The sequence below is a fragment of the Eutrema salsugineum genome, unplaced genomic scaffold, assembly GCF_000478725.1.
Source record: "Eutrema salsugineum unplaced genomic scaffold, Eutsalg1_0 scaffold_7, whole genome shotgun sequence".
Lineage (NCBI taxonomy): Eukaryota > Viridiplantae > Streptophyta > Magnoliopsida > Brassicales > Brassicaceae > Eutrema > Eutrema salsugineum.
The window spans coordinates 2,816,447-2,841,928 of NW_006256486.1; the positions used below are offsets into that span (position 1 = coordinate 2,816,447).

Here is a 25,482-nt window from a genome sequence, read left to right on the forward strand (position 1 = left end):
GATTAATGTCATTGCACTAAAGCTTTATGTTAAACAAATTATTTAAAAAATATTTGTAAAAAAAAAACACTAATCTTGAGATTAGCCAATTGAGATTAACATGATATTTTATAAAAGAAAAAAAATTGTTTCTCTTATTAACATGCTATTTGATCATGTCATTTAGAGAAGTAACACACAATTAAGTTTTTTTTGAAAAAGAATTGATAATCATTTACTTAATTAACTCTCTCAAAAAGTCAAAATATTATTTACCATGAAAAAACCCTGGCAAAATGATCCTTAATTTTAAGCTACTCACAAAATATAATCTTTCACTATTTAGATTTTTTTTTCGACCTCTTTCACTATTTAGATAACCACACAACCTTACACAAGACAAAGCAAAAAACACCGATGTTAAAATTTTTTTTAAAAAAAAACATCTTACACGCAAAAAAATAACAAACCTATAAATAGCGTTTCCCGTATCACTTCTGTTCACAGAAAGTGTCCCCAATCGCAGAGAAAGGAGGAAAATACCAAAAAACGCAAACGCGATTTCTCTCTCACTCTCTCTCTCTCTCTCTCTAAACTCTCTGATTCTCGCAGCGTTTTTCTTTAACGATCGTCCATGGCGGACATCGCCATCGGCGTCGGGAAAGAGCCGCTGATCAACCGCGAGAAAAACAAGGTGTTCAATCGCTGCGTTTCGCACCAGCAAGACGAGCTACAAAGCTTCCGTAAATACCTAAGATGGATGTGCGTGGACCACTCGAGTCCATGGACTGCGATTCTCTCCTGGACGATGTTCGTCGTCTTCACGCTCGTCGTTCCGGCGATCTCTCACTTCCTCCTCGCCTGCGCCGACTGCGACAGTTACCACTCCAGGCCTTACGACTCCGTCGTCCAGCTTTCTCTCAGCAGCGTCGCCGCCGTCTCCTTCCTCTGCCTCACCAGATTCGTTAGCAAATACGGTCTCCGACGATTCCTCTTCTTCGATAAACTCTGGGACGAGAGCGAAACCGTACGCAGAAACTACACTAATCAACTCAATGTGAGTTTCTCAATATAATTTTCCCCAAATTCCCCGATTTTGAATCTCGAAATTGAAGTTTCGTTCTCCGGAAATTTGGGAGATTTCGATTCAAATGGTTTTGGGTTTTAGGAAAAAATCACGAATTTGTTGATTTTCGTTAAAAATTTTGGATCTTTATTACAGATCATGTCGCAGTATGTTGAAGCTAACAATAGATCTCTTTTTTTTTCTTCTAATGGTGTAAAGTGTAAACAACTAAGAAACAACTCATCTCTGCCACATAATTCTAAGTTGAAAAAAATAGCAATAATTGTAAAAGAATTAATATTCTATTCTTATGGCAAATAAATTGTACAAAGAATGTAAGTCACAAGATAGAAGAAGATAGAGAGAAGAATCATGAATATTTTAAAGTTAGGAAACTACTCGACGCATCTTAAAGGTTAAAGTTTAGACTTTGGTGTATTCTTTCTAGTAAAAATATGGATTTACCATATTACTTGCTTCACAAGCACTTCAAAGTTCGATGTTAGCTAATGAAACTAGCAATATCGTCTGAATCACATTTTTGTTCTTTCTTGCAGACTTCGCTTCATATTGTCTCCTACTTTGTGATCCCATGTTTCTTAGCAATGAGCGCATACAAAATATGGTGGTACGCTTCAGGTGGATCTCAGATACCTTTTTTAGGAAACGTTATCTTAAGCGACACAGTCGCTTGTGTAATGGAGCTTTGTTCTTGGCTTTACCGTACAACCGTGATCTTCCTTGTCTGTGTTCTCTTCCGTCTCATTTGTCATCTTCAGATCCTTCGCCTTCAAGACTTTGCTAAGCTCTTTCAGATTGATTCAGATGTTGGTTCTATCTTGTCTGAACATTTGCGTATCAGACGTCATCTCAGAATCATCAGCCATAGATATCGTTCCTTCATTCTATGCTTATTGGTTCTTGTTACTGGAAGTCAGTTTTCTTCTCTGCTCATTACTACCAAAGCTTACGCTGAAGTCAATATCTACAGAGCTGGAGAACTCGCAGTAAGTTTCCTTTCACTCACTATATATGTTATAGTGTGAGTTTCCGAATAAAATCCATTTTGGAGAAACTTAGTTGTTTTTATTTGGTTGTGCTTTTTTTATCTCAGCTTTGTTCGATGACATTAGTCACGGCACTGCTCATACTATTGCGAAGTGCATCAAAAATCACACACAAAGCTCAGGCTGTGACATGTTTAGCTGCAAAATGGCATGTATGCGCTACATTAGAATCCTTTGATGAGACGGCAGATGGAGAAACTCCAACTTTGGTTGCTAGAAACAACAACAACAATAAAGGTCATGATGTTATTACGGTAGCAGAATCAGACAGCGAGGAATATGGTGACGAGGAAGATGATCTGGACAACAATAATATCATTCCTGCTTATGCTTTCAGTACCATGTCATTCCAAAAGCGACAAGCTCTAGGTAATAGTCCCTCATCTTCAAAGATCTTCTGCAATGGTTTTGTTTTAATGGTCTCAACTTAATTATGTCTGGTTGGATTCTTTTGTAGTGAGTTATTTCGAGAATAACAGAGCAGGAATCACAGTGTATGGGTTTACACTGGACAGAGGTACACTCCATACAATTTTCGGACTTGAATTGTCTCTTGTTCTCTGGCTTCTTGGTAAAACCATTGGTATATCTTGAATCTCTTTATGGATCATCAAGAATGTTTTGGCACTGAACCACTTTCAGACTGTTGATCTTTTTTGTTTTTTTCCTTCACTGTAAATTTATTTATTTGGGTTTTTATACGTCAATATATTGTATTCATTGTTCTGTTAATTGTTATAGAGTTCATGTCATTGTAAATTAGGTTCACAAATAAATAAAAAAAATCTTTGTTTCCCCTTTCTATTTTGCGCTCTTGTTTTAAAACAGTCTACAAATCCTTCTACTTATTAGCAGCTCGATTCTTGCAGTACAATCTTTACATCATGTTACTAGATAATGTAGGAATTTAAAAGGTTACAGTGAATTAAGGAATTATTTCACAAAAAAGTATCTGAAAAAGGTTCAAGCTAAACTACTAAAAAAAACTGAATCAAGCACTAATTATGCTCAGAAATTGAAACACGGGCTTCATAGAACAAAGTTTTAGACTTTCAGTAATCAAAACCCAGCCCAAAGGTTAGACTAAAGACATAATCACTTGCTATAATATACTCGAGAACCAAAGAGGGTAAGAGGACAGAGAGAATGCTCATCTCTGTAACTTTTTGTCTCAATCATTCACAGTTATCTGTCTTCCTCTCGATTTTCTGTGGCATTATTCAGTTAAGCCCCTTCGACATTTGGCTGTGTACTCTGCTGCTGAGAATGTTCTGTGTTGGATTGCAAAGGTGTATGGGACGGTAAGTTCTCTGTCTGAGAAGCTGAACTCTCCTCTTGTAATGTTGGTTCAGTGACGATCTTCGGGTCTTCATCTTGGCAATTCGTAGAAACAGATCCCTCAATAACATCTTTGCTCGGATCTTCTTTGTTCTCTAGTTTCGGAGGATTAAGAGTATCTGAGTGAGATACTGGTTCTGAAGGATCGTCACACTCAGCGTCATTTCCTACATAACCTTGTGATTCATTGTTAGTATCAACTGCTCGACTCATAGATGCATCTTCAGCTTCAACCATTTGACTTGTAGCTGCTGCGTCTTCAGCTTCAACCGTTTGATTAGTAGCTGCTGCATCTTCAGCTTCAGCCGTTTGACTTATAGCTGCTGCGTTATCAGCTTTAACCTTTTGACTTGTAGCAGCTGCGTCTTCAGCTTCAACTGTTTGACCTATAGCAGCTGCATCTTCAGCTTCGTCTGTTTGACGTGTAGCTGCTGCGTCTTGAGCTTCAACTGTTTGACATGTAGCTGCTGCATCTTCAGCTTCAACTGTTTGACCTATCGCAGCTGCGTCTTGAGCTTCAACTGTTTGACGCATAGCTGCTGCGTCTTGAGCTTCAACTGTTTGACCTATAGCTGCTGCGTTTTCAGCTTCAACTGTTTGACGTGTAGCTGCTGCGTCTTCAGCTTCAACTGTTTGAGCTCTAGCAGCTGCGTCTTTAGCTTCAACTGTTTGATCTCCAGTTGAATTCTCAGTTGGTTTTGCTGTCCCGGGATGTGGCATTGCCTGTTGTTGATTAACCTTTAGATTAATTTTACCAACCTTCTTCTCTGCGGGTAACTGAACTTCAGCTGTAGTAGAAGACATTTTCGCTGTTGTCGCGCTTCTCATGACACGACCATATTTAGGAGGAAAAGGCTTCCCATTGTAGAATTGCACACATCTTGAGCAATGCCACTCAGATTTTGGAATACCTTTCATATTGTTTGCTTGTAGACATTTCAAGTGATAACCTTTTTCACAGGCATCACATATTAGCACCGTCTCTACTTCGTTGATAGTTCCTTGACACATCTGGCATGTCATTGCTTTACTCATATACTCTCTTGAAGGTGGATTCCACAAGAGATTTTGTTTAGCACGCGGTTGCAGGACTTTATGAATTAACTTGGCAATTTCAGCATGGTGGTTGTTTCCAAAAGGTGAAGAAGTCTGACCATAAGTCACTCCTTTCATGCCTGGGAATGTACCTGTCTGCGTGTGAGACATGAATGGTCTAAAGCTCGGATCTGTGACTCTTGAAGAACTCGGTACATGAACTTTGCTCTCTGATGGTGTACCAAATGATATAGTTGAACTGGAAGGTGGTTGAGCAGACCAAGATGTAGTATTCCCAAAATAATTTCCAGCAGGAACTGCGGGTTCAGAAGAATAAGTAATAATTTAAAGACATACATGTCACAATCGACCAAAAAACGCAGAGAAGATTATGAACCTCAAAATGAAAACCTAACAGACGTTTCTCAGAGCGCAAAAAGAACACACAAACAGAATCCGAGAAAGGATATGCAAAGGCAGATATCACCAGTAAGCTTTCTACAAACACAGAACTTAATAAACACATTCTGAAATTTGGAGGGTTAATTAATTTCAAAACCAAAAAGATGGGTAGTAGTACTCAAAAGTGGCACTAGGAGCGGCTTCATTAACTAGGTCAACTTATAATGTATACTACAAAAACCATAGCAAAGTCAACCAAGTGACCAAAAAATCCACCATCCAAAACCAAAACTTTTGAGCCAATTCTTCGAGCTATCTTCTCACTCGTAATATATCTTGCAAATAAAACAGGGGAAAGAACGAGGTACGCAAGGTGAACGTACCTGGTCCCTGAGAAGCACCGGTATGCATATCTGACTTAAACTGTGGTCTCTCAATTCTAGTTTGTGTTATTCCTGATGCATCCCTAACGAAATGGCTTCCAGTTGCATTAACAGCACTTATGGATGACTTCATTTCGCTATTAGGCCACTGATGATGTGCCATGGAAACATTATTTGCTGCAAAGCAATAGCATACAATGAAGAGGATTGTCATTAACTTCCTGAAGTTATTACTTGATGGGTTTATTGAAAAACTGATTGTAAGCGTAGCCATACCCGAAGTTAAAACACCTGGAGATGTATGTGTAGTGGATACTACTGGGTGCTTTTTCGATTCTTCCATCTAAAGGTTTAATATATCAAGCAACATATCAGATCAAGGCCACAGAGAAAATTTAATTTTTCAAGCAACAACTAATCATATTATATCCAATTAACACTCAAGACAAGTCATTACAACATATTTAGAATTCGTCAATGAATTGAAGCGAGACTGAAGAAAAGACCAAACCTTTCTCTTCCCAAGAGAGAGCTTCTCGGAGATGGTTAATTTAGGTGCTCGAAAACCTAATCGCTGATCCTTAAGCTTACCATTCAAACCCAGATCTTCAATCACAGCTCCAATAGCATCCCTACCGATAATATCCTTTGGAGCAAACTCTTGACACATGTCTACCAATTTCGACTTAGCTTCAACCATAAGCTCCTGCTCCAAATCCGTAGGGCTTTTCCCTCCTCGAATCCTCCGCAATGCCGATAAAACAAGAACAATCTCCGCCACTCTATTCACTTCCTCATCAAAACGTGGCTTCTTCGACGGTGGAGCCACCGATTCTGCCTCGCCGTTTTCATTCTTTTCTTCAACCACCGAAGCCTTTACGACGGATTCGAGATTCACCGGTACATCACCAATCTCCACATCCATCTTCAACAATTTGGAAGAGAGAGAGCCGCGAAGGAGAGTAATCAGAGGATAGATGGAGAGAGCGAGAGAAACCCTAGAAGAAAGAGAGGGAGATCTGAGTTTCGTCGGAGAAAGTGGGTTTTTAAAAATTCGAAAAAAGAAAATTAAAAGATTAAAATCTCACAAAACCTTATTTTCGCGGGTAAAATTTGGGGGAAAAATTTGAGAGCAAACACACGCACGAGTCGATTCCCGATTTTTTTACAAAAGAGTTTGTTTGCAGATGAAAGGATTTTAGAGAGAGAGAGATGAAGGAGCAGATACTGCCTAGAGAGAGAAATAAAAAAAATAAAAGGAAATATAAAAATATAAAGAGCTGTGCGACTTTATTTATTGGGTTTAAAGTTGGGCTTGTTTATGTTAAGGCCTTATTATAATGTAGAACCATTAACTTCTTATAAACAGACCAAGCAAAAAGGGCTTTTTTTCATGTTTTGCATTTGTATAAATTTAGACTTCCTTTCAACTTAATCATCAGAGCATTAATGAAATTTATATGTCCTTTGTGGAAGCTAATCATCATGAAAAAGATCACATCCTCTTTTTCCACCTGCTAGGATGGCGAATCTGGAAGCAAAGAAATGATGTCATTTTTAACAATACCAGATGGCCAATTCCGCAAATAATTCATAAGACGATGGTGGATTTTAAGTTGTGGAAGGATGCAATGATGGCAAATGCTCAGCAAATTCATCAAGCAGAACGTAGTAGAAATTATGAGCAAAGAAACGAGAATTTTATTGTAGCTGAGAATGTTCATCACAATTCACAAGCAGCTAATCGTTTCTTTTGTTGTGTAGATGCATCCTGGATATCTTCATATCAAAAGGCAGGCATAGGATGGATCTTATATAATAGTGGCGGTCAACGTTTACTTTGCGGGTCTTCTGCAGTAGAACCAACACAGTCATCCATAGAAGCAGAGGCTGAAGCTCTCAGAATGGCGGTAATTAACCTTCGCAGACTTGGGTACAAAGGAGTAACAATATGTGGTGACTTACAAAGACTTTATGTTCCTCTTCAACAGACCCAAAGCCTACTCAGCTCACATGAAGGCCATCATCTACCATGGGCGACGTTTCTATATGATATTCAGAAAATGGCTACTCAATGTGACTTCACATTTAGGAAGGTTAATCGTGCAGCAAACAGAGATGCTGATGATCTAGCAAAAAAAGCTAGGGTAACATTGCAAAATCATGTAATTAAATGGCTGTTGTAAGGTTCTTTTATGAAATGAACAAATTGTCGACAAAAAAAAAAAAAAAAGACTTTCTAGTTGTTATCCGCCCTCAGGTAATATAATTTTAATCCCCCTAATTTATACACTTCAGTTTACATTTTGCTAAATAATAGTAATGGTTTGAAAGAGCATAATTAACGAATTTGAGTGGCTTACAACTAATCGAATGCATGGAATCAGAAGTTTTGAGGTTTCCATTATTATTTGGTATTATTTAGAAGATGTTAATATTGTAAGTAAAATTTGACAATCAAGGGACATGAAATATTGGTGTAGTGATTGCTTAAAAACGAGAATGTTGGGTTTTTGTCATTAAAATTATAAAAGTTTAGGCTCTGAGAAAGCAAAATTAAAAGATAAATGAATTGCAGAATCAAACAAACAAAAAACATAAATGAACTTTGCGAAGTGGAATATTGTTAAAGCAACGAAGGTGGATAGATTTAGAGTTGAGTACTTTATCCAAATCATAGATCATCTATTTCCATCAACAGACGCTGCTTCCACATCCCCTTCTCCATCTACAGAGCGTGTTGAAAAAGATAACTACAAGGACCAGTTTCTCTCATCTTGGCCACCGATGGTGCAATATAATAATATATTCACTTTTCAATCATAATGAAGATTTATTATACATCAAAATTAATATGATGATGTATATCAGTATGCGCGCTGATGTGGGATTTGACGACAAACAATGAGCCAGTGGAGATAGTGAGGAGTTAGAGAATCTACAGAGCGTGTTGGGAAAGATACCTCTTCTTTCACTCTAATACACATGTATATATATATAGACGTTTACATAGAATAATAGATGTTGTGAAGAGGGTGGTTGAGATTACAATTGGGTGGTTAAGAGTTTCATCATCTTTTTGTAAATTGTTATGTGCATTGTTTTAAAGCGATCTCCTTCATCTATGATCGATCCATCTTGATCTCAAGATTCATCCTTCCATCGGTTCTTACTATTCATTACAAAGCATATCATATAAAATTTTGGGAGGGTATATATTTTATATGTATATATAAAAAGAGTTAAATGTTTAAAGTTTGATTTTGTTTTTAAGGGTGATCATCTTGTGGTAGGTAGATGCACCAGTGCTCTTCAGGATTCTGGAATAGTAGTGATCCCATTTTGAGAAATGCACCTTTTTTGTTAGAGCATGTCCAGTGGGGGTTTGGAGAAGGAGTTTGGGCCCGGGTTCATAGGCAGAATGTATTTAAAAAAAAAAAAAATAAAGCCTAATATTGACGGATCGGTTCGTCCGCGCGAGCTCGACGACCCCGCCTCTTAGCCACGTGTCACACTGCGATTGGTGGAGATTTCGTGGTAATTTTCGGGAAAGGAAATTTTATTTGGGCAAAAAATTCATTTCGTGTGTTTCCCCTCTTTCTTCTCCTCTCTTCCTCTTCACCTGCGATTCGCGACGACTCCGTCGAAATCGTTCAGACCGGTGTCAATTTGCGGTGGTTTGTTCATCGGAGGATCGACCTTCCGTCTACATCGGCAAGGTTAGTATATGTCCTTCTGTTTTCGTTGTTTTTGGCCGATTTGAGTTTTAGGGTTTGCGATTTTTTTTGGGGGAAAATTTTGGTGATCAATCGGGGGATTTTTGGGGGATTTATGGTTCATTACGAGATTTAGTGGCCTATTTGAAACTCATAATCGAATTTGCGAACGATATTTGTATGATTTGAAAAAAAATTGAAATCTGGAATTTAGGGTTCACGCGATTTGGGAAAATTTTTTGGGGGTTTCTTTTGGGGTTGCAATTGGAGATTGAAACAATGAAATACAACCGTATTAGACCTATTTCAGTGGTTGATTGCATCGATTTTGAAAATGTAATCGATGAAATTAGGGTTTCTTTGGTGGAAATTTTTTGGGGCTTTTGCTCGGGGGTTCAAATTGGTGTTTCCAACTATCACTAGCATCATTCGTCTATATGTTTAAAGGCATTATCGAATATGAATTTAGGCTTTGCTTGTCTTTTGTGGGTCGTATGGCTTTGTTTGTCTTGCATTTTTTTTTTAGAACCGTCAAGGCTGATAGTGGGTCGATGAAAATGTTATTGTTTTATATCGTTTCTCTTTTGGTATATCGTTTGGCTTTGTTTGTCTTGCATTTCTTTATTTTGTTAGAACCGTCAAGGCTGATAGTGGGTCGATCAAAATGTTATTGTGCACTTACTGGGGCTTATCGAATGTGATTATCGATTGGGATTTGAATCATTTGGTGGCTTTGTTTAGGGGTTGCAATTGGGGTCTAATTCACTGAAATGTGATTGTTTTCAAGTATTGTTTTAGGGTTTAGGGTTTACTATGCCACCGTACTGGGAGAGATCCATAACGATACAGCAAAAGGAAATAGAGAGGTTAAGAGCCCGCTCTACAGGGCAGGCCCCATTGATGGAAAGTTGTCGTATTGGGAGGCTGTGATTTTCGGACCAGCCGAATCGCCTTATTCTGGAGGAGTCTTCAAAGTCGGCTTGGACTTTCCTCCAGATTACCCGTTCAAGCCACCCAAGGTATTTCCTCTAGAATATCTGTTCTCATATTTTCTCTTCCACTAAAACGGTTTTCATATTTTCTAATATTGTCTCTGCAGGTCTTCTTCACAACCAAAATCTTTCACCCCAACGTAGGAGAGCGTGGACATATCTTCCTTCGGATGCTGACTATCGACAACTTCTCGCCCATTTACACCATCAATACTATTCTCAGTAAACTTCATGAGATGCTCACAAACCCTGAAATAGGTGAGGGGGACTACTACGATGAAGCCAAAGCGAAGCTCTATAAAGAAGACAAGGCGGGGTTCGATCAGCGTGCTCGGGAATGTACTTTGGAGCACGCTGGGCCTTGAAAAAAATTATCCCTCTTTCTTTATGTAAAACTACTTGTATAACTCTTGTTTTACTGTTTTTCTTTGGAATTTTGTCTTTGTAACATTGTTGTTGGTGTTAACACTCTTTCAATTTATTTCTTTAAAAAAATATATTTTTTTTTTCGGGATGAACTCCAAAATGGAGTTCACTACTGGAACCCTATTTTCACCCGAGTTCTTCCCAAACCACCCAAACCAAAAAATATTGTTTTTAAATGCTGATGAACCCCTCTATGGGGTTTACTACTGGACTTGCTCTTAGGGAATACATAAGATAGGTTTTTTCCCAATCATGCTGCTATAACTTTGCAAAACAAAAGTCAGTCTTCCCATTACTGAGCTTATATGTATTAGGTCCGTGGATTCATTGCATAGTCTCAATTGCAGTTCATCGTCTTCAGTTTTCCAAGATTTAAATAAAATAAGTTATTAATTTAGAGCATTTTTCATAAGAGCTAAACAAATCCATGACATGCAGATTTCAAAGCGAAAGTATTGGAGCCAACTTTCAGAAGTTTTTCATTTTCTTTTTAAGTCCAAGTAACCTTGTACATCTTGATAGATGCAATGCAAAACCCTAATACTTATTCGTGAAATAAGATGAAAGGAGACTTATGATTTGTGAAGAAGATGAAACAAGACCTCAGATTCATGAGATGAGTTTTATGATTTGTGATCTCCAGTGTACATAATTTTCTTATATAAAAGATACACAGGAAAAAAAAGAGGATATGAATTAGCATTAATGTTTTAGATATTATCACTTTTGAAATCTTGACTCCAACAAGCATAACAATTTTTAGTGTGCAAAATTTGATCAATTATTAAAATAAATCAATGAGTATATTCACTAGACACTAAAAAACCAATACTTCACACATGTGGAAGAAAATAATAAGAAATGATTTGTATTTTACAAAATACAAATTCTTAGGAATTAACAGTAAAGATATAAACATGTTTTGATAATGTCTTGATTTAATGTCTTCCACTGTATTAAGTTTTATCAAAAGTTTTCTGAGTTGAGACGATTTTAGAGTCTTTTAGAGTCTTTTTGAGTCTCCAGAGTCTTCAGAGTCTTCAGAGTCTTCAGAGTCTTCAGAGTCTTTAGTCTTCAGTCGATGTTGCTCTCACTGCCAAGAGAAAACCTAAATTAGTATAAATCAATAAGAGAAACAAAACAATTACATACATTGGTAGAGGTTCATATATTCTTCTCTCATGTGTAGTTTTTAATTGCACATCCACATGATCTAGCAGTAAATAGGCAATCTCACATCTTAGGAGTGTTTTCCAAAGTCATTTGATCATGGGTTACATTTACATCATTAAACAATTCACATTCATTACATTTACATCATTAATCAGTTCCCATTCATTACTATCTTTAACACTCCATTCATGATAGTGGTATAATTCTTCTTCATAGGGGTCAATTGGATCGAGAGAGAGAGAGATAGGGTATGGTCTTCATGCACATTTACATCTTGACTACCAAACCAATCATCTTTACAGAGCGTGTTGATGGTAAAATTCAGAAAATCAAAATTTTGTTAGATAAGGATCTTATAAGAAGTTAAAGCATCTCCATCACTGAATCCCTCATGGAGTTCTTAATAATTTTTAATTAATAAAAGAGAGAGTCACATGTACAAAGAACATTGGCCTAATTTTTTTTAAAAACTTTTCATGAGAGAGAACCATGTGTCTAAGAACTCTATTAAAATCGGTTCTTATTCAAGGATTCTAAGAAGTGGTTCTTAATGTTTTAATCAATTTTTATTTATTTTAAATACCCATAAAACTCTAAGAATCCCCCATAGATTCAGCGATGGAGATGGTCTTAGTAGAGATTGAGATGAGAAATAAGAGACAACCAGAGAAAATTGTAGACATTGGTGAATTTTTGATTTTCAAGTTTTTTTTAGTTTTATTATAAAAAATTTAGTTTTATGTGTTTTCTTCTTTACAGAAACGTGTTTCTCTTGATGAGAATGAGGTTAAACCAAAAAAAAAAAAAGACGAGAATGAGATATAAAACTGATAAAAATAAACACAAATCGTTCGTTTGGGATTAAGACCTAAAGCTGATGATGATGGTGATGTACAGATACACAATGAATTTATATACAAATTTTTCCATTAATTGCTCATACATTTTTCTTATCTGCATTATTAACCATAAGAAGAAAAAACCCATCATATGTTCTTCTTTCTTCTTTCTTCTTTCCGGTGAAGCTACGACCGCCGGATATTCAAATATTCCTAACAATAAGCGAAAATCCGAAAACTCATCGATTCATCGAGAAACCAAAGTCAACATCGTCCAATAACATCGAAGAATATAAATTATTACTTCCTCGATGATCCATAGAACCAAAATCATCGTCAGATTCTCCTTCTCTCAACATATCAATCATTTCCACAGCTTCGCTCATCTCCATCCTCCTCTCTTCTTCTTCTTCACAACATCTCAACCCAATTTTCAACAGATTAATCATTTCAGCTTTACAATTCTTCTTCCCTTTCATTTCCTTGTCGAACACGTCACCTGTTTTCTTCTCCTTAACCATATCACTAACCCAAGTCACAAGACTCATGTTTGGATCATAACCTTGCGTTAAGTAATTCTCAGGGAATCTCCCTGTCAAAAGCTCTAAGATCAACACACCAAGACACCAAACATCTGTCTTCTTCGTTATGATTTGTCCTTTCGCGGGTCTATACTCTGGTGATTTGTATGCAATCATAAAGTTATGTGCGTGCTCTGAGCTCATCACTGGTCTTAAAGCGTAATCAGTTAACAATGGCTCGAATGATTCGTCTAAAACCACGTTCGATGACTTAATATGACCGTGAGGGATTGTTAGGGTCGGTAACTCCTTGAACAAGTAAGATAAACCCTTTGCTACTCCTTTTATGATCTTTAGACGTGTTATCCAATCTAATCCAGGCTGATCCGTGGAACGATTCGCTGAAAATAATCAGATACAGAAATGTATATATAAGATGTCTAAAAATTTTAAACTAGTATTGAGATGGAAACCTAGGAAATGTTTTAAAACATACCATGAAGATGACTTGCCAAGCTGCTATTAGGCATAAACTGTGTGACTAAAAGCTTCTCTTCTCTCCGGTAATAGTAAGCGACGAGAGGCAATAGATTTGGATGGTTTAATCTCCCTAACCGTCTCATATGCTCATGAAACTCTTCTCTTCCTACATTGTTCATAAGCTTATACCTCTTCACGACCAATGTTTGTCCACTAGATATTGCTGCTTTGTATGAAGCACCAAATGTTCCGCTACCAAGAACTTCAGCTGAAGCTCTAAGAAGGTCTTGAAGACCGAATCTTTGAATGTCATCACGCACAAATAGAAGCCTGCCTGCTGGATCAGGCATGGATCCTCTCTTTCCATGACACACAACAGATTCAGCGGGTTTAGTGTTCTTAATCACGGGTTGATGATAAGTGTAGCTCTCTACCCTTTCCTTGCCTGCGGAAGGATAAGCTGACAAGAAATTTCGTCTTCTTGACTGAATGAAACAGATCACAAGCGCCATGATCATTAGTATTATGCCAATAACGATCAAAATGATCGCTATAGTGTTAAAAGATCCGGTCTTGTTCCCCTGGGGAGGACTAATAGGAGGACTAGGAGGAGATGTTGGATTAACAGGAATTCCTCGAGAGGAGGAACATGGACTTAATGGAGGACCACACAAATCTTTGTTACCTACAATTTACCAAACACAAAACATGCATTCATGTTAAGCAACAAAATGTTTTTGGAATTTTACACTAATGCATTAGTTGCACGCCTTAAAAAGGCCTAATGATGTAGAGAACATGTTACGTAAATGGTAATCTCTAAGGAACTATGAAAATATACCTGCAAATGAGCCTGGATCCATGTTTTGAAGGCTTTCGGGTATCGGTCCATCGAGGTCATTGTTTTCAAAGCTAGCTAGTTTAAGATCCTTTTGTTTAAAATATGGTAGTTTCCCTTGAAACTGGTTACCATTTAGCCTCAACTCTATAAGCATGGGCAAAGACGCTAAAGAAGAAGGAATTGTTCCCCTGAACGCGTTATTCGCCAACAAAATCTTCTTCAAATGGGGCATATCTTGAAATGCATTCCCGGGTATCTCCCCCGAAAATAGGTTATTAGACAAATACAAAGATTTCAACGAAGTAAGCCTGTTAACCTCAGGCATGGGGCCTTTGAAATTATTGTTCATGAAGCTTATGGTACGTAGATTCTTCATAGGAACCAGTGGTTCGAGGTTTAATCTCCCGGTTAAGCCCATTCCCTCAAGTTGTAACCCCCAAACGTAATTGCTACAAAGAACACCAAACCAATTCGCGTCATTTCCTAGACACGGTGATGTTGATGGATCCCAACTATTAAACACCGAACTATTTGCTAATGTATCTTTGAATCTCAAGAGACAGTCTGCGTCTGAATCTGGCACAACCACTTGAGACATTACAACCGGACATAACAAGATGATGATGAGGAAAATGCAAGAAGCTAGACTTTTCTTCGAGGCCGTGTTACACGCAAGCATAACCGGGTTCTCCCAATTTCGCATTGCGGTTACACACGCAATGGAATCAATTCGATTTTTTAAAATCTCTCTTTTGTTTGTCGTCGTCTTCCGTGAAAGCCAAGAAATTGAATGAACGGAAAGAGGGAAGAGCAAAACCTACCAAGAATAGACAAAGTGTGTAAATTGGCAAAGATGTGTTTTTTCTTTTTCCTTTTCTCTTTTGTTCTATTTTGTTTTTGAGATTTGTGTCATCTTAAGATTATTATTAGCTGAGAGAGATCTTTGGATAACCATTCAGTTGTCTTGTTTTAAGTTAAACATATGTAATCCTTGTTGTTCTGATTTGTCATTTGCTTTTTGTTCGAACCAAAGTTTTTTGTGTGTCTCTAGATGAGTTAACCTTGTATAACAAATTTCAAGAATTAGCCATGATTTGGTGGATTATTCTAGTATACAATATCGGAACTAATTAAACAAAGTGTAATTTTTCGAACTTTCTCTTCTATCTCCTGTTACCTTATAAAGTAAATAAATATTAGATAATTTTTTTTCTGCTCTGGATATTTAGCTTTGCAGCGTTGGCTTGATCATAATGTGCCACATGAAGTAAACTAGTGTATGCTGTATAATGATATTTTAAAAGTTAGTCTTTTATAGAAATATAGTAAAACAATAATTTCTTCCATATGTTCTTTCTAAAGTCTTGTAAAGAATCAAATGGGTGACTTTGCAATTCCTTTTTAGAAATTCTGTGATTGCGCACGAATTGTCGTAACTTGGAAGAGTTGAATTTTTCCGACAGTGTTTACTCGTAGACAAACAAAAGAAACAGCAAAGACATCATCATCGATTCGAGCAGAGCGAAAATAATAAAATTATATTGGGTAGAAATCAAAGTAAAATAAAAAATGAGAGGTCAAATATAAAATTTTCTCTCCTTCAAAACGCACGCGGAACGGGTCAAACGCTTTAAAGGCGATGCGATGATGGGCCCTCAAATCTGGTCGGCATTTTGCTTGAATGAATGAAATCAGAAATGTAACGTGTGAACTTTCAAGTACACACACTGCTGCTCCTGCAGCGTCCATACCATTTTGTTCTTGCTGGAAATTGTTTTTTCTTTTCTTTTCTTTTGACAGCAGATATTTAGTTACTTTTTATCTTGCCATAACCGTTTTATATATTTCCTTCAAAATGATAAAATTGTATATTTGATGGAGATATTTTTCTTCAGACTTAACATTTAATGCTGGATTTGGATTTCACCATTTTAAAAAAATTATTTTGGTATGTTATTATTATTATTATTATTTTTGCAATGAACAAGATAAAAAGTATATACATGAATGGTTTGGTTTTTTTATAACTTCAAAATTTTAATTTGCAATGTCGTATATACATATGGAAAAAATATTATAAATAAAATGAATATCATATAATGATCTTTTCAGATCCATGATTAGTCGATGTTGAAAGATGATGCGCTGATATACAATCATGATTTGTAAATAGCTATATTGCCAACGATTTTTTAGTTCAGTTAGATCATATGAGATATAAAAAAATATCATACCATGAATGCATCATTTTATAATAATGTGTATCATCCATCACATTCATGCTAAATAATAAATTGGACAAGTGTCTAGATGTTATGTCATTAACCATCAGTTAAATAGATGTATGATGCCATGACTATTCACTAGTCATTCAATTAAAAAAATTACGGATCTTGAAACACCAAATAAAAAGTCCATTTATGTAAAGATATTATAGATATATATATATATATATATATGGTAGTTTTTTTTTGTCGCATATATGGTAGTTAATATGTACATTTATGTAAGAAAAAGAAAAATAATTTTGTTAGTTGGTAAATAAAAAATGAGAGGATAAAAAGGCAGGGAATAATCACAAACTTTTAGGCCTAAAAGTGAGAAGTGTTGGACCAACCCCTGGCTTGCACGTTTGGTGTCATCCCCATCTCTTTTCTTTCCGATCTCATCGATGTTTGCGTCTCTGCTGACCATTTTACCCTCGCCTGCATTTTTTTTTTCCTACACGATGAAAAACGATACTGTGGATTTTTTTTTGGGTAAAATATCAACTGTGGATTTGGTAATCAAAATACCATTTATACATTATCAATCACTACTGTATGTTTTAGTTTGGTTATAACATTAATTATCTATAGTGTACTTTGATTGTTCATTCTGACGACTCGAGGTTTACCAAAAAGGGAAACAAAAAGATGTTTATATTGCTTTCATACCTTCGTCCACACATAGAATATAATAAAATCACCATCATAGATATTTTGATTTCTTGAGTCATTGCAATTACTCGGTTCGTACGTTTTTGTAAAGATTTTTTTCCAAGGACCATTTGCTATTATTATACACGATTGATAAGTACCCATTGTTTTTGCTTTTGCTCGTGTTTCTTTCATTACGAGGAATTGGAATTATCAATTATATAATACAAAAAACAACTCAAGTCCGAGTTTTTAATGGTCCCATGGATATATATACATATATATATATATATCATACGATTGATCTTGGTTCCATGAAATTTCTAGGTAAAAAAAAATTTTGATTAACAGAAAACAAAAAAACCCGTTACGAGTTGAATGACGTAAACCAAAATAGATTGTTGACTCTGGTAAAATATGGTAAGCCTACAACAGTTCAACTACTCTCTCATTAACTCTCAATTTTTTCATTTATTTCATTATTAATATCTCATTTATTAGCATTTATTAGATAAAAATCATAGAAAAGTGATTGTAGAAATTTGCAAAATCGTGAAATTATTCTTTCATTATGCAATTTTCAATCATTAAACTTTGGTTTTATTTTATTTTTTTTGGTCAAAAAACTTTGGTTTTAATAATGAGATAACAATACGACAAATAGAAGAAAAATACTTTGATTTCCAAACAAAAACATTATCAACATAAGTTTATCATTTTACTCGCCAATCGTCAATTAATAATACTCTGACTGGTAGAAAGAAAGGTTCTTTTTACGCGCTACATAAATATCAACAGTGGCAAACATGTAAATTCGAATAGTCAAAGGGGTATTTAGTTTAGAAAGAGATGAGGATAAAAATGAGGTGAACGAGATTATTATTCTCCTGGTGGAAAGTGGGCAGCAAGTGGTAGCAACAAAGCACTTCTCTTTTGATTCTTTTGCCTTTGAAGCTTCAAAAATCGAAATCAAAAACCAATCTTTTGCTCAAACCTCAAGAATCTCTCTATCTTCCTGTCTCAATCTCTCTCTCTCTCTGCAAACCAAACCAGGTTCGTTTTCGTAACTGAGTTTCTTGATTTCAAAGTTCCCATCTTTTTTCTCTCTTCTCCAATTCTGTCGGTTGCTTTTGTTAATTATCCGTTTCTGCGAGTGTCTAGTGATTTTCTTACTTAAGTTTCGTTTGTTCGTCCTGTTGTTTCAATCATCTATGCGCAGCATAACTATCTTTTGAGTAAGCTGTGTTGAAACTTGAAATTGAGTTATCCAGTTATGTAACAGTCGTGTATTCAGAATTTCGGTTAAATTTTCTGAATTTTTTCTTTCTATTGAGGATTGAAGTCATGTTTCGATGTTGTTTATGATTTTTATCTACTGGGTCGATCTTAAATTGAATCTTTCTAAATAAAGACACAACCTTTAAGATGTCTTTTTGTCTATATGAAGCATAAGAGGAACAATTAGGGTTCTTGTTCAAAGTAGAATTCCCAAGATCTAAGAATCTTTGTTTGCTTGCCAGATAATTTCAATATGGAGGCTACTCAGAAACATATCATTCAAGATGGATCTTCAATGTTTTACCATAAACCATCTTCAGCCCAGCAGATGGACATCTCAGTTCAAACTTTTGATTCTTACTGCACACTTGAATCCTCTTCAGGCACTAAGTCTCATCCTTGTCTTAACAACAACTCTTCTTCAACCACAAGCTTTTCCTCTAATGGAAGTCCGATTTCGCAATCCAACAACAACAACAACAACAACTCTTCACGGTTTTCGGAGTTTAATCATTCCCCTGATGACAACAACAACAACTCTCCCTTAAGCGGATCTTCCGCGACAAACAACAACGAGACAGAGCTTAGTCTCATGCTTAAAGATTTGGAGACTGCAATGATGGAGCCTGATTTAGACAACAGCTTTAACGGTTGTGATCATCAAGCCGGGTTTGGACAACAACACAGGGTTGTTTCTTCAGCAATGTATAGATCTATGGAGATGATCTCGAGGGGAGATTTAAGAGGAATGCTCTACGAATGTGCAAAAGCGGTCGAGAACTACGATGTGGCTATGACTGATTGGTTGATTTCTCAGTTACAGCAAATGGTTTCGGTTTCTGGTGAGCCTGTTCAGCGCTTAGGAGCTTATATGCTTGAAGGGCTAATTGCTCGTTTAGCTTCTTCTGGTAGCTCCATCTACAAAGCATTGAGATGCAAAGACCCAACAGGTCCTGAGCTTCTTACTTATATGCATATCTTATACGAAGCTTGCCCTTACTTCAAGTTCGGTTATGAATCCGCTAATGGAGCTATAGCTGAAGCTGTGAAGAACGAGAGTTTTGTGCACATTATCGATTTTCAAATCTCTCAAGGTGGTCAATGGGTGAGTTTAATCCGTGCTCTTGGTGCTCGTCCTGGTGGACCTCCAAGAGTTAGAATAACAGGGATTGATGATCCTAGATCATCGTTTGCTCGACAAGGAGGGCTTGAACTAGTTGGACAACGACTCGGGAAGCTAGCTGAAATGTGTGGTGTGCCTTTTGAGTTCAACGGAGCTGCTTTGTGTTGCACGGAAGTTGAAATGGAGAAGCTTGGAGTTAGAAATGGAGAAGCTTTAGCGGTTAACTTCCCGCTCGTTCTTCACCACATGCCTGATGAGAGTGTAACGGTGGAGAATCACAGAGACAGATTGTTGAGATTGGTCAAGCGTTTGTCACCGAGCGTGGTGACTCTAGTTGAGCAAGAAGCGAACACAAACACTGCGCCGTTTCTTCCACGGTTTGTGGAGACAATGAACCATTACTTGGCGGTTTTTGAATCTATCGATGTGAAACTCGCTAGAGACCACAAAGAAAGGATCAATGTGGAGCAGCATTGTTTGGCTAGGGAAGTTGTGAATCTTATAGCTTGTGAAGGGCTTGAAAGAGAAGAGAGGCACGAGCCGTTAGGGAAATGGAGGTCTAGGTTTCACATGGCGGGTTTTAAACCGTATCCTTTGAGCTCGTATGTGAACGCGACGATCAAAGGGTTGCTTGAGAGTTATTCAGAAAAGTATACTCTTGAAGAGAGAGATGGAGCATTGTATTTAGGATGGAAGAATCAACCTCTTATCACTTCTTGTGCTTGGAGGTAACACAAGAACTTTGCTTGGTTTTGAGAAATTTCGAGAACTTAGAATATTTTCTTTTACAGTTTACAGAATCTGTTTGTAAAAGTTAAAAACTTATGAACCTAAGAAACACTTGCCAGATGTTGTAGTAGTAACTAGTAAGTGTTGTTGATGACCCCAGGATGTTTAAAAGTTTATGTTTTTATTTTCTCAAAGAAACTATGATTTGACATTGAAACTTAGAACTCTCTTCTGTTCTGATGTGAAAAATTATAAGGCTTTTCTGGTTTTACATAAAAGTAAGGGATCAACGTTTTCTTGTCGTTATCAAGCTGCAGATTTTTTGTGTAAAGATAATGTGATTTGAGTCACCTTATTGATTAATCGAATGTCATAAGACTCATAACTAGTCAAGCGTTTAACCAATTAGAAGGTGTTAAATGATACATATTAATCGACCGTTTTAAAGCGCGTTTGATTTATTTTTTATGATTATGGAGTTGATCATGTAAAATCATAAGTCAGATCAACTAATAGGATGTCAGAATAAATAAAACGTTTCAGTCACAATATTGTGGTTACTTTGTGATGGATTCAATTAAAGTTGGTTCGTATGGCTTAGAACTCAGAACATTAAGTGGCCCTGGCTTTGGAGTGGGCTAGTTTGAAGTATAGGTCGAGGTTTTTTTTTTCTGTTTTCAAGTTTTACTTGGCTTATATATAAACCTCAACGCCTCTGGATAAAAACAGGAAAACGGATTTTCTTGTTCGTAAAACCTCAATTTTTTTTTATTAGCACTTTTTTTATCATTTTGATTACCTGCAAATGTGGCTAACTTGTTTGATTAACCTGATTTAAGAAGTACGACCGTCGACAAAAAAGTCGATAAACTATTGATTTTCTATATTGGTAATAGAAAACATAGAATATCTGTTTGGTGACCATTTTTCTAACTCGGTAATAAGAGATTCAACGGGTAAAACTTACCAATGAAAGTGCTTGTTTTTTTTTTTTTTTAAGTAAAATAGGTAGAAAATGGCTTTTAACCCCAAAAGAAGTAAGAAATGGCTTTTAACCCCAAAAGAAGTAAGAAAATGGTTTTTACCCCAAAAAGAAGTAGTTAAAAATGGGTGAATACAAAATAGTTAAAACATTCCGTTAAGATAACATGTGAGTTGGTCAAAACGGACAATTGCTACCACTATGAGCATATACACGACCACTGTCTAATCGGTTGGTCAAACAATAACCATCTTTGTAAAAAAGACAAAAAAAAAAATGAAAAGCTATATGATGAGTCAATGAGATGAGGAAGAAATGAGCAATTCAAATCTAACATCGTTTCCCCAATTTTTTTCTAACTAAAAATTATTTCAAATCTTATTCTTGGTCCATTAAAAGCTGTACTTCTTGATACGGTCAGTTTTGGTACATTGATTCAGGAAAATTCTTGAGTTCCCTGATGATGTCACGGTGATGTACTCATTCGTCAGACAAAAACATAAAGTTTCTAGATACTTTGTAAATAAATAATCGTTGTCGTTTCTTGGGTTAGTTACATAAACATTATTCAAGGACTTGAGTTTGTGTCTTTGACCCTTCAAATAAAATCAGTAGAAGTACCCACGAGATGAGAAAGGATCGGATAATGATAAATGGTCTAACAGTCATTCTTACGTCATGCTGTCGACAGCTATTAATATCACGTGATCTGCTAATAAACGCGTGCGCGTATCTGAACTAAACGACGCGTATTGGCATCTAAAATATGTGAATGTTTTATGGTTTAAGCATCCTCATATTCTTAATAAAATGCATTGTTATTGGTTTATAAATTTTGAGATTCTAACATTTGATATGCCAGTATAATAATAATAGTGGTCAATACCGCAAGCCAAATTTCGTAATAATCATAACTTTTCTTATCTCGATTCAAAAATAAAATGAGTAGATTATATCATTTGATCAGGATTATCTACTTGATAGATTCATTTTTTTTACAGCCTAGGGAAATAATTTGGAAGCTGGCTTTGATTACATAGATGTTGTCATAGCATAGCCGAATTCGACGCACAAAAAAGAACACTTATTTTGTTCTTTCTAAAATTTTGAAAGTGGATGGACCACTATATTTTTTGTTTTGTTTTGAAGCTGTTGATACAAAAGAGAATACAAAAAAATAATAAATTTTCGGATGCAATAATTGGAAATATCCACGGGGTCCATTAACGAAATTGAGAGAGATGATCCATTCACTTTTGCCTTTCGACAAAACATTTGAAATGAAACATAATTTCTGCGAGCTATTACAAAAGATAGAAGATGATGAATTGATGACGTAACACAAACCTTTGATATCGGCTCCTATTTTTTAAATGAGTCCATATTTTAATCTGATTCTCTTTTCTTTCTTACAAATTTAGCTAAATCTTACATAGTTACATTTACATCCCTATTTTTCTTAAACATAAACTTTTGCTAACGTATTAATACATTTTAGAGCTAATTTATTAAGCAAAAAGAACTTATTTGTATATTTAAACATACATCACGTTTTAAAATGGCGTCTTCAAAATCCAAATAGTTCATTTAAGTTTTTTGATACATGCATCCTCTTAAATTGGCCAACTGTCAATACAACAACTCCTTTCTTACTATAAATATATCTTCACCAGAGATTCAACAAACAAGACATATTCTTCACTAAGTTTCTTTACGGATTCAAGATGCCAATTCCAGATAAATCTTCTGCTGATAATAATAAGAAGAGGTTAGTTGTTAAGAAGCTTTTTGCTAGACAGCAACACGAAGGCTTTGGAGCTGTTGTAAGAAGAAGCATCGGAAGGTAATAAACAGATTACAAACTAGCAGCTGAAAATGATCAATTCGTTATATCTGATTGTAAATGAAAAGAGGTTTAAAAATCTGTGATTTTTTTCAGGTTTGAGTTAAGATACTTCGACCCATTTCTTGTTTTGGATGAATTCTCAAGTGGGGTTTGATTCTTCTATTCCTTTGTTCTCTTAAATTAAATTAAATTATTCTCAAGTGAGATTTTTTTTTTCTTAAAGCAAAATTAGAAGAGATTAATATTAGATAATCCTTTAAAACTTTGCAGTTTCGGCTCATTCAGGATTCCCAGATCATCCACACAGAGGTTGGTTTGAGTTTGTATTTGCCTTTAAGATCAAAATATATATTTTTTAATAAAACATTTTCAGTTTTCATAAAATATTCACCGGCTGACAAAAACAGAGTATGACCACTAATTTCTTGTTCTTTTCAAAAACAGGATTTGAGACAGTCACTTACATGTTAGAGGTACTGATTGATCTCTTTCTATCTTCTTATTCGATTTGGCAAGAATCGCCACGCGTAATTCATGATGTATTTATATTTACATAGGGAGAAATTTTGCATGAAGACTGTGAGGGACACAAAGGAGCAATAAAAGAAGGAGGATTACAATGGATGACAGCAGGAAAAGGCATTGTTCACTCTGAAATGCCTTCTTCTAATGCTAGTAGCATTACTCACTGCAAAGGCCTGCAGCTTTGGATCAATCTCTCCTCAAAGCACAAACTGTAAGCTTTTTTGATGTGAAAATGTTCGCATGTTTCCATATATTAGACTATAGCCTCTTCTTGTTTTCTAAATCTTTGAAGAGTGGAGCCGAGTTATCAAGAGATTGAGAGCAAAGATATAGCAGAAGCGGAGAAAGATGGTGTGAGAGTGAGAGTTATAGCTGGGGAATGGAATGGAGTTAAGTCAAAGATTTGCACAAGAACACCAACAATGTATTTAGACTTCATTCTCTCGCCGGGTTCTCGAATCTCTCAGCCCATTCCAATTCACTGGAATGCGTTTGTCTATGTTCTTCAAGGCCAAGGCCATTTTGGGGATGCCAGGTCACATCATTCAACGGCTGCCGCACATCACTTTCTGATTCTAGGCCTAGGTGGTGACCGGTTAGAGGCTTGGAACAGTTCTGATTCCGGTTTGCCACTTCGGTTTATCCTTGTAGGTGGTGAGCCTATAAATGAACCAATGGTTCAGTTTGGTCCTTTTGTTATGAACACACAAGAAGAGATTGATCAGACCATTGATGATTTTGAGAATTTTACAAATGGATTTGAAAAGGCTAGACATTGGAGGTCTCAAGCTGTTTCTGCCTTAGGATTGTTCTAAAATGTTTTTGCCTCTACTTATAATTGTTTTAATATTTTTGTACCTTTTTGATATCATTATTAATTAATTGTATTTTGATCCTTCCACATCGATCAGAAAAAAATGGAGAGTGATTATCTATTTTCTCTCCATTTTACGAATTTTGTTTTACAGTCATTTTTAAAAAAATACATTTAGTTTTTTTTTTCTTTGAAACGTCATCTCTAATTTTTTTTGTTTGTTTCTGATTGATATATTTCATTTCATTCAAAAATTTATTATATTAAGAATGTAAAAACACTTTAATTTAAACAGAAATATATTATTTAGAATTTACAAAGTATCCATCCAATCAAAGTCCAAGACGATTTTGTATTGTACACTTCATTCTCCAATGCTTCAACAAATTTATCAGCATAACCACTTATAAATCCAAGACTAACCAATATCTACTTCAATTTCTTATGATTCCTCATCACTAGCTCACTATCTTTATCCACTAAAGTATAAAGCTCTCCATCAATTTTTTTTAATTTTTTTATTTCTTTGCACTTTCTCACTCGCACTCTTTATTACAAACTCTTTTACTATTTCAGGAATCCAACCAACAAAATCGTAAAATATTAGGTCAGGTTTTAAAGCACAAACCTTTCATTCGATTTGATTGTTATTGCATCGGATATGATTTTCCCAGTCGTGTTTGGGATATCCGAGTGGGCGCCAAGTGGGAAACCTTCCACAGGAAGGAGAGTAAGAGTGTCGAAGACGTACAATGCTATTTGGGAACAAATTGAGAGGTTTGAATTATTTCTGAGATTTTTTAGGAAGCACAAAAGGGGATTTGAGACATTTCTCTGCTAGTATATTGGCTAAATGAAAATACGGAATCATATGATCAAAACTAAACAATGGGTACATAAAAGCATGAAACATTGACCCCATTTCCCTCCCAACAAGAAAACTTTTAAGTCTTCAAGAGGGAGATAAACGAAAAAAACTTCCGGTTATATTGTTTTATTTTTCTTTCTT

At 35.9% G+C, this 25,482-nt stretch overlaps 6 protein-coding genes across 9 annotated transcripts; 4 read left to right on the forward strand and 2 right to left on the reverse strand.

Moving 5' to 3' along the window:
* Positions 1-499: 499 nt before the first annotated feature.
* LOC18010927 lies at positions 500-2,907 on the forward strand. Its single transcript, XM_006393066.2, has 4 exons — positions 500-1,036; positions 1,603-2,052; positions 2,160-2,481; positions 2,570-2,907. The coding sequence occupies exons 1-4, from the start codon at positions 614-616 to the stop codon at positions 2,704-2,706; spliced, it is 1,332 nt and encodes a 443-aa protein (XP_006393128.1). The 5' UTR covers positions 500-613; the 3' UTR covers positions 2,707-2,907.
* Positions 2,908-3,089: 182 nt separating this feature from the next.
* On the reverse strand, positions 3,090-6,490 carry LOC18010935 (PHD finger protein At3g20280). 2 transcript variants are annotated; one of them, XM_024150263.1, is made up of 5 exons: positions 6,364-6,490; positions 5,782-6,268; positions 5,547-5,613; positions 5,271-5,447; positions 3,090-4,802 (listed from the first exon to the last, which is right to left on the reverse strand). In XM_024150263.1, exons 2-5 carry the CDS (start codon positions 6,193-6,195, stop codon positions 3,337-3,339), a joined length of 2,124 nt encoding a protein of 707 aa, XP_024006031.1. In that variant the 5' UTR covers positions 6,196-6,268; positions 6,364-6,490; the 3' UTR covers positions 3,090-3,336. The 2 variants fall into 2 exon arrangements, with proteins under 2 accessions (XP_024006031.1, XP_024006032.1); XM_024150264.1 differs by having other exon boundaries at positions 5,782-6,488.
* A 381-nt stretch (positions 6,491-6,871) lies between these two features.
* Positions 6,872-10,343, forward strand: LOC112082839 (ubiquitin-conjugating enzyme E2 8-like). The gene is made up of 3 exons (XM_024150384.1): positions 6,872-6,938; positions 9,785-10,005; positions 10,086-10,343. The coding sequence occupies exons 1-3, from the start codon at positions 6,872-6,874 to the stop codon at positions 10,341-10,343; spliced, it is 546 nt and encodes a 181-aa protein (XP_024006152.1).
* A 2,312-nt stretch (positions 10,344-12,655) lies between these two features.
* On the reverse strand, positions 12,656-14,961 carry LOC18011095 (pollen receptor-like kinase 5). The gene is made up of 3 exons (XM_006393068.1): positions 14,259-14,961; positions 13,434-14,102; positions 12,656-13,338 (listed from the first exon to the last, which is right to left on the reverse strand). The coding sequence occupies exons 1-3, from the start codon at positions 14,959-14,961 to the stop codon at positions 12,656-12,658; spliced, it is 2,055 nt and encodes a 684-aa protein (XP_006393130.1).
* Positions 14,962-18,064: 3,103 nt separating this feature from the next.
* LOC18011096 (scarecrow-like protein 5) lies at positions 18,065-20,575 on the forward strand. Of its 2 annotated transcripts, none has more exons than XM_024150235.1 (2): positions 18,065-18,229; positions 18,697-20,575. In XM_024150235.1, the coding sequence occupies exon 2, from the start codon at positions 18,708-18,710 to the stop codon at positions 20,307-20,309; it is 1,602 nt and encodes a 533-aa protein (XP_024006003.1). In that variant the 5' UTR covers positions 18,065-18,229; positions 18,697-18,707; the 3' UTR covers positions 20,310-20,575. The 2 variants fall into 2 exon arrangements, with proteins under 2 accessions (XP_024006003.1, XP_024006004.1); XM_024150236.1 differs by lacking the exon at positions 18,065-18,229 and adding an exon at positions 18,271-18,411.
* Positions 20,576-22,976: 2,401 nt separating this feature from the next.
* LOC18011099 (pirin-like protein At1g50590) lies at positions 22,977-24,508 on the forward strand. Of its 2 annotated transcripts, XM_006393070.2 has the most exons (6): positions 22,977-23,131; positions 23,228-23,277; positions 23,405-23,443; positions 23,579-23,607; positions 23,692-23,870; positions 23,952-24,508. In XM_006393070.2, exons 1-6 carry the CDS (start codon positions 23,013-23,015, stop codon positions 24,472-24,474), a joined length of 939 nt encoding a protein of 312 aa, XP_006393132.1. In that variant the 5' UTR covers positions 22,977-23,012; the 3' UTR covers positions 24,475-24,508. The 2 variants fall into 2 exon arrangements, with proteins under 2 accessions (XP_006393132.1, XP_024006195.1); XM_024150427.1 differs by lacking the exon at positions 22,977-23,131 and having other exon boundaries at positions 23,265-23,282.
* Positions 24,509-25,482: the final 974 nt, after the last annotated feature.